Source organism: Zalophus californianus, chromosome 8 (assembly GCF_009762305.2).
Source record: "Zalophus californianus isolate mZalCal1 chromosome 8, mZalCal1.pri.v2, whole genome shotgun sequence".
In the NCBI taxonomy this organism is placed as follows: domain Eukaryota; kingdom Metazoa; phylum Chordata; class Mammalia; order Carnivora; family Otariidae; genus Zalophus; species Zalophus californianus.
This window is the reverse complement of record NC_045602.1, coordinates 94,366,807-94,380,416: the sequence shown is the minus strand read 5'-3', so window position 1 is coordinate 94,380,416 and position 13,610 is coordinate 94,366,807. Positions and strand designations below refer to the sequence as shown.

Genomic DNA, 13,610 nt, shown 5'->3' with positions numbered 1-13,610 from the left:
GAAATGGACCCCAACTTTATGGTCAACTAATCGTCAACAAAGCAGGAAAGAATGTCCGATGGAAAAAAGTCTCTTCAATAAATGGCATTGGGAAAATTGGACAGCCACATGCAGAAGAATGAAACTGGACCATTTCCTTACACCACACACAAAAATAGACTCCAAATGGTTGAAAGACCTAATGTGAGACAGGAGTCCCATCAAAATCCTAAAGGAGAACACAGGCAGCAACCTCTTCAACAACAGCCGCAGCATCTTCTTCCTAGAAGCATCGCCAAAGGCAAGGGAAGCAAGGGCAAAAAGGAACTATTGGGACTTCATCAAGATAAAAAGCTTTTGCACAGCAAAAGAAACAGTCAACAAAATCAAAAGACAACTGACAGAATGGGAGGAGATATTTGCAAATGACATATCAGATAAAGGGCTAGTATCCAAAATCTATGAAGAACTTCTTAAACTCAACACTCAAAGAAAAAATGATCCAATCAAGAAATGGGCAGAAGACATGAACAGACATTTTTCCAAAGAAGACATCCAAATGGCCAACAGACACATGAAAAAGTGCTCAACATCGCTCAGCATCAGGGAAATCCAAATCAAAACCTCAATGAGATACCACCTCACACCAGTCAGAATGGCTAAAATTAACAAGTCAGGAAATGACAGATGCTGGCAGGGATGCGGAGAAAGGGGAACCCTCCTACACTGTTGGTGGGAATGCAAGCTGGTGCAGCCACTCTGGAAAACAGTATGGAGGTTCCTCAAACAGTTGAAAATAGAGCTACCATATGATCCAGCAATTGCACTACTGGGTATTTACCCCAAAGATACAAATGTAGGGATCTGAAGGGGTACGTGCACCCCAATGTTTATAGCAGCAATGTCCACAATAGCCAAACTGTGGAAAGAGCCAAGATGTCCATCGACAGATGAATGGATAAAGAAGATGTATATATATACAGTGGATTATGCAGCCATCAAAAGGAATGAAATCTTGCCATTTGCAACGATGTGGATGGAACTGGAGGGTATTATGCTGAGCGAAATAAGTCAATCAGAGAAAGACATGTATCATATGACCTCACTGATATGAGGAATTCTTAATCTCAGGAAACAAACTGAGTGTTGCTGGAGTGGTGGGGGGTGGGAGGGATGGGGTGGCTGGGTGATAGACATTGGGGAGGGTATGTGCTATGGTGAGTGCTGTGAATTGTGCAAGACTGTTGAATCACAGATCTGTACCTCTGAAACAAATAATACATTATATGTTAAAAAAAAAAAAAGAAGAAGATAGCAGGAAGAGAAGAATGAAGGGGGGAATTAGAGGGGGAGATGGACCATGAGAGACTATGGACACTGAGAAACAAACAGGGTTCTGGGGGGGGTGGGGGGATGGGTTAGCCTGGTGATGGGTATTAAAGAGGGCATGTACTGCATGGAGCACTGGGTGTTATACGCAAACAATGAATCATGGAATACTACATCAAAAACTAATGATGTAATGTACGGTAATTAACATAATAATAAAAAATAAATAAAAAAAATAAAAAGCAACAGAGAAGAGAACTGGCCACAGATAGGAGTCCACGTGGAAACGTCTTTGGGATGAGCCTTGGTCTACTTTAAATAAAAGCCTAAGATACAAACCATCAAAAATAAATATAAATAAATAAATTCATTCATTCATTCATCTTAGCAAATCTCAAAAACATGTGCCAGACCTGGCAAATCATCATCATCATAAATCACAGCTAACAATACCTGAACCCAGAGCAAAACTGTGCAGCCTCCTGTGCGGGGGAGGGGTGGCACATCTGCGCAAGAAGGCAGGCTGCTCTCTAAGCAAGTTACCCTTGTCTAGGAAGAGGGAAACAGGGAGTCCTGGACTCGGGGTTCTGTCACTAATGTGGTTTGTGAGCTGGGCTATTCACTTGGCTTTTCTGGAGTCACTTCTGGTCAAAAGTAAAAAGTGAATAAGAACATCTCCAAAGTTCCTCCAGCACAGAAATTCAAATACATCTTGGCAAACAAGCTGTATAAAAAAAAATACATCCATTCATAAACCACTCCTTTTCTTATACCCGTTTCCTAACCAACCACTTGCTGCATTCCTCTACTCACCACACTTAGGGGACTATAATTTAAGTACTGTAATTAGAAAGACCATAGTCCAGGTTTCCTGATTTACTTTCAGAGCTTCAAGCATAAGGTCCTATTTAACACTGATAACAGATTAAAATATCACTTATGGCAAACACCATTATCTGGTAAATATCTAAATAAAACCCAACTATCATTTAAAGAAAATTTGCCAACCCAAGTTATCTACTGAGAGAAGAAACTAAACACTAGAGGAAAAATTCAAAAAAGATAAAAGGACAATGGCAACTCAAAATTTCCTGTTCCCTTTAATAGTTTCCTTATTCAAATTTTTAAAAATCAAGGCTGGCAATTTTAGACAGTCTACATGAACAAACAAATGATGGCATGTTTAATTTTAATATGGAATTAAGATGATGCCCACTTGGTTGCCTGGCAGAGCTGTCCAGACCTTTCACATTTTTCTTTCCCCCTTGGATCCCATAAAAGAGCTTGGGAGGTCAAGAGATGATCATAAATCCCAGATGAACCCACTCTGATTCTTATGACAACGCTGCAAAGTCAGAAGGAATCCTTTCCTGATTGTGACAGATTAGGGAAGAGACTCAGGAAGGTGAAGTGATTTGCTCAAGGCCACACAGCCAGGAAGTACCAGAGCTGAGATCAGAACCCAGAATCTGTCTACCTCCAAAAAGTTTATCCTCTCTCCACTATTTTATGTTGCTTCTTAATTTAAGCATTCTTCTTGATCCATCTAACCATTTCCAAAATAATAACGATGACATCAAAATCATTAATAATCACGGACTTAAAACAAATTTTCAAGATCTGACAAGATTCTCCATTAAAAGGGGAACTTTTCTCCCCAACCAAAACTAATCAAACAAACCAAAAAATACAACTTCAGAATAGAAACTTGCTTAATTCAGTGACAAGTTCTTGCTCCAATTCCAATACATCCCCATAAAAGCAGGGCCAGACAACTAATGAGGAATGAGGCCCAAGCACCCACTAGCCTGAGCCTGGCTTCAGTCCACTTCACTTGGCAGCCGCAGGCCCATATGGGCAGGGAGACTGAGAAGGTGCCGACAGTGAAACTCTCCAGGAGAGTCAGAGCCAAGCGAGCAGAGTGTCTGTGCTTTGGGTGGGAAGCAAAGCAAGTGTTCAGTACCACCCTTGAGGCAAGGTAGGACACACACAAAATGATGTGTAGACCACTTCATGTACCTAATAGCTAGCTAGGCAAGGCAATCAGAGTAAGAGTGATTATACTATTCAGGAGGCAAGTGAGTACATGCCTCTCATATATTTTTCATCAAGCCAAGATCATTTGATCATATTAAATTATTAAAAATTAATATGAATAATTGGGTTCTCTTGTGTTACAAAGGGAATATATAACCTTATTTAAAGAACTAGTTTCTCCTTGTGTCACCCTCCATTTCCTACCTGTATTCTAGATATGTTCTTAATATATATCCTCTAAAACCACTTTCAAGTCAGCTGAGGTGGGAAGTTGGCAATTGCCTGCAACCATCACTTCTAGCTCATGATCCACCATACTATCTTCTACCAAATTACTCAAAGCAGGCCCATCTATTGTACTGTCTCTATTTGTATAGAATGTTACGCTTTTACAGAGTTCTTTCACACTGTTCTCTTTCAGAAATGCTCCATAAATTCTGTGCATCCCATAAATACTAGTGCTTTCTAGAGCAATGTTGCAATAGGCTACCACCCTCAGGACCCTTTAAAACTTCTACTTCCTATGCAGTTAGTCATCTGCTTCCTCTCCTCTTCCCCTCAGGGTGATGTCAGACTACTCAGGTTCTTGACCCTTCCCACCATGTGGGATGTAAGAGATACAGCCATCTCTTTGGCTCTCTGCTCCCACCTAGGGCCAGCCCAGTCCCGCTCACCTTATCCAAGACTTTACTTCTTTAGTTCTCCTCTCTCTACCCCAGGCTGTCCTCACTGGACCCCTCTCACTGCAAGCAAAAAGACTTTAAAACCATCCATGTTAAACTCTGGCTTCCATGCATGCTACCCATTCAACTAGCTCCTCTTTTCCTCCCCCCTTCCACCTCTGCAAAGCCTTAACTATACTTGCTATCTCTACTGCCCAACTCTCACTTTCTCCTCCATCCACTCCAAGTGGGCCTCATTCCCCGAGAATATTCTCAACCAGTGACATCTTGTCAAAAAAAAAAAGTCAACTGGCCATTCTCCTCTTCCCCAATCCTTGTCTCCAGGTGTCCAGACACATGCTCCTCTAGTTTCCCTCCCAGCTCCCTGGCCACCCTTTCTCAGCATCTTTGGATGGTTCCTCTCCTCCACCAACCATGGAGATGGCCCTCTCCTCTGTAGGACACAAAGTCTCTCCAGGGTGATCTCATCCAGTCCTGTGGCTTCAACACATAGCCCAACATACTAATGAGTCTTACATTTTTATTTCTAGCCTGAACCGCTCCCTCACCTTATCCCCATTCCCATGCTTCCATTTACCTTTTACTTCCTCAAATCTACCTGGCCCTCCACTAAGAATATCAGCTCCTGTTGTCTTCCTAATTTCTACCAACCTCAAGCAAGTCAAAAGAGGAAGTAAATGGCAGACAGGTGGGAAGTCCTAAAAGAAGCCAAGCACTAACTATAAAGAATAGATTACAACCTCGGCATCAGAGAAATCCAAATCAAAACCTCAATGAGATACCACCTCACACCAGTCAGAATGGCTAAAATTAACAAGTCAGGAAACGACAGATGTGGGCAGGGATGTGGAGAAAGGGGAACCCTCCTACACTGTTGGTGGGAATGCAAGCTGGTGCATCCAACTCTGCAAAACAGTATGGAGGTTCCTCAAAAAGTTGAAAATAGAGCTACCATATGACCCAGCAATTGCACTACCCCAAAGATACAAATGTAGTGATCCAAAGGGGTACGTGCACCCCAATGTTTATAGCAGCAATGTCCACAATAGCCAAACCATGGAAAGAGCCAAGATGTCCATCCACAGATGAATGGATAAAGAAGATGTGGTATATATATACAATGGAATATTACACAGCCATCAAAAAAACCCCGAAATCTTGCCCTTTGCAACGACATGGATGGAACTAGAGGGTATTATGCTAAGCGAAATAAGTCGATCAGAGAAAGACATGTATCATATGATCTCACTGATATGAGGAATTCTTAATCTCAGGAAACAAACTGAGGGTTGCTGGAGTGGTGGGGGTGGGAGGGATGGGGTGGCTGGGTGACAGACATTGGGGAGGGTATGTACTATGGTGAGCGCTGTGAATTGTGGAAGACTGATGAATCACAGACCTGTACCTCTGAAACAAATAATACATTTTATGTTAAAAAAAAAAAGAATATATTAGGAAGGGAAAAATGAAGGGGGGAAATTGGAGGGGGAGATGAACCATGAGAGACTATGGACTCTGAGAAACAAACTGAGGGTTCTAGAGGGGAGGAGGGTGGAGGGATGGGTTAGCCTCGTGATGGGTATTAAAGATGGCACGTATTGAATGGAGCACTGGGTGTTATATGCAAACAATGAATCACAGAACACTACATCAGAAACTAATGATATAATGTATAGTGATTAACATAACATAATAAAATAAAATAAAAAAAGAATAGATTACAAACTTTAAGAAAAAGCTAAAAAAGAAAATTAACAATGAAATTTCTAGAAATTTAGAGTTTAATTTTACTCTTAAAATTCTCAATGATTAAAACTATTTTGCTGTAAAATCTGATTCATTTCTTGCATTTGCAGTGTTTTAATAAAAAAGACTTACCCTAAACAGTAACCCTGCCAAGCTCTGGGCAAACAAGTCTTTTATTTGTTTATCCTTTGGCTTCTGCATGACAGCTTCTGTTATCCTTAGTAGTATTTGCAACATCTGTTCCCTGGGCCACCCAAAATAAAAACTCATATTATTAATCACATTTCCAAAGCACTTTAATTTATAGGTACAAGAAATTCTCTTAAGAATCCAGCAACAATGATAATCATGTATTACTCAAAAGTATTGATAATCTGAATGCCAATTACACAATGAATACCATATTTTATCAAAATAAGCCATCTTACATTACAAAAGTTCTAAAAATATGTGACCTACACACACATCAATAGGCAGGATAAAACAGGTATCGTCCTAGCCTAATTTTATCCCCTTCTGACAGGGAGGCAAGACTGACCAATCCCTTAAAAGTGCCCAGTGAATAGTGAATAGTTGTGCCCATTTGAACTTAATGCAGCATCCTTTAGTTTTCCCATCCATTATTTCACTTAACCTGTGAGGTCTCCCCATCTATCTTTGTGGCAGGAAATAAAACAGACATTCTGGTCCTCATTCTGGGGAGATACACAGTCAGTATCATACTATGACTGAAATCCAGAGGAACTTGCAGGAAGGGGGGTTTGGAAAGGTCACCTTTGGTCACTTTGAGGCATGGAGTTTTGTGCCTGGAAGGTGCTGGGTCTTCCAAGAGGGCACTGAAGACACAAAATAACCACTAATTATGTAAATAGCAGTAAGTTCTTCAGAACAGCCAAAGGGCATTTTTCTTTTCACAGCTAAGTTACATTCTTCATATCAGTGTTTGCTTACTTTTCCTTTTCTAGAATTCCATGCAAACCAAGAACATGTATCTTTTGTATATAAGGGAGGTCTGTTTGTTCTGAGGGGAACCACACCTTTTAACTTCTCCCTCGAGGTTTATCCACTAACTGTTCATTCATCTTTATAACTTTCTCCTTGGCCTACATGCTCATTAATGATAAGATCGGGAACTGGACAAAGTCATCCAGTCCAGGTCAGATGATGAGATCTCCAAATCACAGTTCCTTTATAATCTTCTTGTACTTCCACATATTGAGACAGTCTTTTCTCTCTAACAATGATATGGACTCTCATTAAGCTTCTCATGGTACAATGACCTCTACAAATAGGGTTTCCTGCCCTATTTGTAGCTGACCCCATTTGATTTTCATCCCAGGGTTATCTGTTGGCAACATCTGGAACTTTGTTTTAGTTGTTTGCTTGTGCCGTACACTGTCTATGGGTTCTGGAAGCATGGAGTGAGAAGAGCTCTCAAGTCATGGGAGATGTGGGTGCATGCATCTAGAGCAGAGAGCTTAGAGGAGGATGAGGGAAGAAATGTCCCCAGAGCAGGGGACAGCATGTCTCTCACCATATTCAGGGTACCCAGGCCCCTGTCACAGACCCCAGCATCACCACTGCCTGCTCACATTTATGTGATGCTTAAGACAACAAAAAATAATCCTTTCCACATGAATGGTTACATACCCATCTTATGAACATGATGAGAACAAAAAGCATAATAATTTTCACATAAAACCTCAAACAAATAACATATTATATGTTAAAAAAAAAAAGAAGATAGCAGGAAGGGAAAAATGAAGGGGGGCAATCGGAGGGGGAGACGAACCATGAAAGACTATGGACTCTGAAAAACAAACTGAGGGTTCTAGAGAGGAGGAGGTTGGGGGGATGGGTTAGCCTGGTGATGGGTATTAAAGAGGGCACGTTCTGCATGGAGCACTGGGTGTTATGCACAAACAATGAATCATGGAACACTAAATCGAAAACTAATGGTGTAATGTATGGTGATTAACATAACATAATAAAAAAAAGGAAAAAAAAAACAAACCTCAGTCATGGGAACTGCTATCAAAAATGCAAACCTGGGAGCGCCTGGGTGGCTCAGTGGGTTGAGCATCTGCCTCTTGGTTTTGGCTCAGGTCATGATCTCGGGGTCATGGGGTGGAGCCCTGCATCCGGCTCTGCACTCAGCAGGGAGTCTGCTTGAGATTCTCTCTCTCTCCTTCTGCCCCTCCCCCCACTCACACATTCTCTCTCTTTCTCAAATAAATAAATAAACTTAAAAAAAAGTGCAAACCTGACCAAAGCAATGACTGACAAAGACACAGGGATAGTTTAATTTCTGAACCTATGAAAACTTGGCAAGCCATGAAATTCCCACACAGTCTTCTGGAAGAAAATGAGGGTGAAAAGATCATCTGCAGTTTGGAAAAATCTTTCCTAACAAGCTGTTGACTCCAGCTTGTTTCTTTGCATTTTGTGAAATACTGACTTTCGGTCCCTCCTCCTCACAAAAGAACTGCTCCAGAGTGTAAAACTTCCGTGGGAACATGGGAAATTATGCGTGTGTGCTGTCCCTGCACTGAGGAACAGGTTTCCTGCACTCTTTACTACTGACGTTGTCCCCATCTTCTCACACAGGCGGTACTGTTAACCACTCACACAACACTGCTGTTATTTCAGGACTGCTTCTTAGCACTTCTCTGGCTACAGCCCTAGTGTAAGCTGCCATCAGTTATGGCCCCTGACTTTGTCTACTCCCCCCTCTCCCCTGCACTGTCTCTCCTCCAGAAGCAGTCAGAGAAATCTTTGGAAACATAAACTGGATCGTGTCACACTCTTGCACACACACACAGGAGTAGCCAATGTCCCTCCTGTGGCCGGCAAGGCCCACTCAACCTGGCTCTTGTTGGTCCCTGTCATATCCCCTCCCACCCTCCCTCTCCTTCTGTCTGCTCCACTACACTGGCCTAGAACACACCACACTTGGTACCTGCGTTCCTCCCATGGGAAGCTCTATGCTCAGACCTCCCGCTGGCCTCTCCCTACTGTCCTCAGGGTGCTGCTTACAAAGGTCTTCCTGGACACCTGTAGAAGAACATTCCCTCACTCTCCACTCTGTCCCCTTTCCCAGCACAGCCACTGAAACTGCTACATTCATTCTGTCTCTCAGTCTATGAGGATGGAAACCTCACAAGGGCAGAACTCTGTCTAGTTCACCTTATATCCTCACAGCAAGAGCTTAGTAGTTATATACTGGATGAAAGAAGGGAGAAAGGGAATTCAGGGATTGTCCAACACTAAAATGCACAGGAAATTCTGCTAGGGAAACAGGCCACACCCCTTTCTATGTGCTACTGACTATTTTTGGGTATTTTCATCTATTTCCATAAGTTGCTTTTTCTTAATACTTTAACCTGGAAATTTCTTAATTATTAAAGAATAGAAAAGATTTGCTTAATTTTATCTCAGAATTTTCACCAAAAAAGATTATCAAAACGATCAAAATACTACTGATACAAAGGTAAACTGAATTCATAGTTTTCAAAGAAAAAACTCATCAAAAATACTATTGCTATACTATCGAGGAGCAGATGTTTCTGCTGTGAGCATACCAGCATTTCTCATTACTTCCAGTGTTACTGACACAGCATTTAACTTTGTTTAAATCATATTGTTCATCACAGTAATATTTCCAGTCTGGGAAAGATGATCCTGGAATTTATGCCTTAAAATAATTTTGATTCCTATGGTTTCTGTACCAGTGAACTTGCTACCTGACCGGATTCCTTTAGGCCCACCCTCCCTTCACCAGATAAAGAAAAAGGCTGGACTCCACAGACCCAGGGGCCCCTGCCAGCTCAGTCCTGCCTCATTTCTATGCTTTCCACCAGTTGCACACAGAGCTTTCCAAAGCCCCCTTAGTGCTGATGCAAGGACATCCAGAAAAAGCATCCAGAACACAGGCTTGGTAACGGGGCCCCACCAAGGATTTCCATGAGGGAAGTGGTTTGCAGCGTCCTGCGCACTGAGCGCAGAGGCCAAAGCTCACTGACAGCAAGGCTGACCCAGCCAGCCCACTCCAAGGCAGCGCTGGGTGGGAAGAACATGCACAGGACAGGCTAGAGAGGCATTTACAACCAGAATTGAGGGACATGAAGAAAGAGGATTACAAAGGGGCTCTGAGGCCTCTGTTGCTGACGAACGTCTGAAAACACCTCCTAAGCTGGAGTGATGCATTCATTACAGGACAAGGGCATGGGAAAAACCTACAGCACTGTTTACTTTCAGGGATATTATAAACAGAGAGACACCAAACAAAAACAAAGGATAAAAACGAAAACATTTTGCATAAGCACATTTTCATGACGCCACTATATGTTTGACGGTACTATTTATTCAGTCATTCTGACAATTTGTCATTTAAGATAATTGTTTTTTCAAAGTGAATTTAAGGCTTCAAATTTGAAGCAATAAAAATCAGTTAACAGCATTTCAGAGCAATTAACAACCTCTCCTGGGCTTATGAAGAATGATATAAAACACCAGTTATGCTGCTTTTCCACAAAGCAGTCTGATGACAATTTAAAATGGAAAAATCTACTATTAAGTAATACGACTACTTTTAATTCAGTAACGTTTTTAAAGCCAATAATAAAAATAAACTACCAAAGAGCTGGATACTTACCTTCTTCATAATTCACAGAAACTGTTACAAAAGATTGATTACCATCTTATTGTTAACTTTGTAAAGCCATTAGTAAGTGGAGACTTTAACCTTTGAATTATTATGTTGAAAAACAGAAACATCTGTTTTACAATATTAATTAATTTGAAATAAACTTACCATGTCTTTTTATTCATTGTAAGTTCCATTATCATGCGCCTAAAAATAATCAAAACAGCTTTACAGGCATCAACTTGTTCTTTCAAGAGCATGGGAACTTCAGGACATGGTTCCAGCAAAAAGACGTTTGCTGCATTTGTCAAAAATACCTTGAAATCAACAAATTTTACATAGAAATTATAATTAAACATAAAGATCTGAACAAATTTTTCTTAAAGATAATGATACTAATTTCCCTCTACCAAGGAATCACCTTTGAGTTGTCTCAATAAGGTAAGTGGCACCAACACATACTCAGGATTTTTTTTTAAATGCTTCTCTTAGAATCACCTGAGACACCTGAAAGACCTTCTCTAAAAAATTATTAATACATACTAAAGTGCAACTTTAGAAAATTTATGAATCAGAAAAGCTTTTTAAGACTTCTTTTTGACATTCCCTCAAAGGAAAAGGGGAAAACGGTAAGATAGGATCACTGCTTCTGGGTGAGAAATTTTGGGGCCGGGGAGGGGGAGAGGAAGAGGTGCAGTTGTCAGACAGTGGCTGGGAAAAACTATCTGATTATTGTTGAATCACAGCCAGCGCCACCCAACACAGGTGCATTTCTCTAGGAGCTGTAAGGAGTCAGGAAACAGACAAGGCCACATGGTCAACAGTACATAGCTTCCAGGTGCTTCCAGGTATACTTTTAATATGAGAACTACATTATGCAACAGAATATAAAACCTAAGTGAATTCTTGGGATAAAAACAGATTAAAAAAAACTTAGATGATCAGCTGACCACGCTACACTCTACCTCAGTCCTTTACAAGTTCACTATTCTTTACTGTCAGGGGTGTTCAGAAAAAAATTGTGAGAAGCACAGATGTAGGCTATTATGTAGGAAGTGACTGCCTAGGGGCACTACAGTAAAGTAACACTGTGTTACTACTGACACAGAGGACACCAGTGACCCCTCAATTTAGGAGACTCTGAGTTGTCAGTCTGGTGATGAAGGTGGATGTGTACCATCTACTTAGATCCTATGCCTTCTTAAGTCTCCCTTGTGTTCAACAGTACAAATTCAAAGGATCTGGGAATAAACAGAGCTTTGCTGCCTCACCTGTGATTGAAATCCATTAACACAACATCTTAAAACAGATGCACAAACTGAAGAAATTAAAATAAGCTCAAAAGTCAAGTGGGTGAACTAAAATATTGACAGCCTCTAAGGTTATCTTGTGTAAGATTAAAAAGGTGTCATGGCCCAATTTTCTAGAAAGAATTACTAAATAAGCACTATAATAGCAATTGTGAAGATGATAACAGCAATTGTGAAGAATTTACTAACCTTCAAGTGGGAAAAAGGAAAACGAAGAACTTTTTCACTAATCAACTATAGCAGTTTTAGTGTAATTTTAGTGGCCATTTTTTTTTCCCCACTACCCTGACGCGATCAAGATCTGAGCTGAGAAATCAAGAGTCAGAGGCTTAACCAACTGAGCCACCCGAGTGCCGCTAGTGACCATGTTTTTGGAAGACATATGGCATAGATGATCCACTGTTAAGACAGATCTTTAGCTCAATGTATTTGGTTTCTTGATTTGAATTTGAAACTTTTCATATTCCCAAGTAAAAGTGAGAAGTCTTCATATATACTCCTTTTATTTTCTTTTTTAAAAAAGATCAAAATGCCAACTCCATGAATATTTCTTACTACCATGTCAGTATCGGTTAAGGTAAAAATAAATAAAGAAAATTAATATGTCCAAATTGTACCTGTCAACAGCAACTGCAGAAGAGTACTAGCTTTTTCAACCTGTACTTGGCCACTTTTTCCTAATGAACCAAGGAAAGGACCAAAGATACTGGATACAAAGAGAACAAAAACAGCTATTATAATCCAAACTAAACATGTTTGAACACTGTTTTGCTATAATCAAGTGGAAAATTTTTTTTCTTGGTTTGGCCAAGTAGATGTAATTTATCCTTTCAGAAAACAAATTAACACTCTCCTGAACTTAGGGAGATACTGGCAGTGAAATGGCTGAGGATGGCATAAGGCAATCCACCTGGAGGACAAGGACTACCAAGAGACATAGGCAGGGACTCCGGCATGCACTTCTCTGGTGAAGGCACAGATTTTACTAACAACTGGCACCGGAGTTCTTTGAAGCTACTCTAGTAAAATCATCTTGATTTTGTTTAAAGTTAATTTCAAATTATTTGCTGATTTTTCATTGAAAAATGAAAAAACTCAATAGTTACAAAGTATTAAACTGCTAATGAATCTGAAAGCAAAAAGGATACCATGACAAGGAATCCTATCAAGAGATGGATGACACAAGCAGTGTCATTAAAAACTGGGCAACAGGCAAACCATGACCATGCTACCTCAGACCTCATGCCTGGCCTCTGTGTGGGAGGCCTACTGCCCATGGCTAGAGAGGTGGATACAGGGTGGAGGGTGGGGCGCCAGAGAGCAGGGGAAAGAGAGGCATTCTGTGTTTTCACTTATAGTCCTAACAACCTTCCACCTAGATGGGAGCCAAGAGGTAATCAATCTCCCAATCCCCATTTTTGAGATAAAAACCTGAGGTCTGGGAAGATTAAGTGATCAGCCAAAGTTGTTCTTTCCACTGTTCCCAAATGGCATCGGTTCTATTTTATTTCTTGATACAGATAAATATTTAAAAATTAGAGCATTTATCATCATTCTTCATAAACAGGGAATTTTTAAGAAGAATATTCCTTGTAAGATTATATAATCATCATGCTTGTCTTGCAAATTAGAGTCCAGGTGACTGACTAACTCCCCATATGTGTTCAGAAGATACTTTTTAAGATTTGGATCTCAGTCATTTCACATTCACTGCGTAATCATCCCTCTCAAAAACCTGCAAACAGCTCATAGGGTCTCCTTCGACTAGAAAAAAATCTTTACAAATTGAAGGTGAGCAGTCAGGAAGAAAACTCAGAATGAGAACTTAAGAGCTATTTACTGACAGGTAGATAAAAATATTACCATACTTTAATGAGACTA

The 13,610-nt window shown here is 40.5% G+C and overlaps 1 protein-coding gene across 7 annotated transcripts in view; it reads right to left on the bottom strand.

Annotated features, from left to right (window-relative positions):
• The window catches only part of RALGAPA2 (Ral GTPase activating protein catalytic subunit alpha 2), a 341,673-nt gene that overhangs the window by 208,967 nt on the left and 119,096 nt on the right, over positions 1–13,610 (bottom strand). For all 7 annotated transcript variants that reach the window (XM_027624203.2, XM_027624204.2, XM_027624200.2 and 4 more), the window contains 2 exons: positions 10,588–10,736; positions 5,907–6,018 (listed from right to left, as the gene is read on the bottom strand). In XM_027624203.2, coding sequence (XP_027480004.1) covers positions 5,907–6,018; positions 10,588–10,736 — 261 coding nt within the window. The remainder of the gene's footprint in view (positions 1–5,906; positions 6,019–10,587; positions 10,737–13,610) is intronic.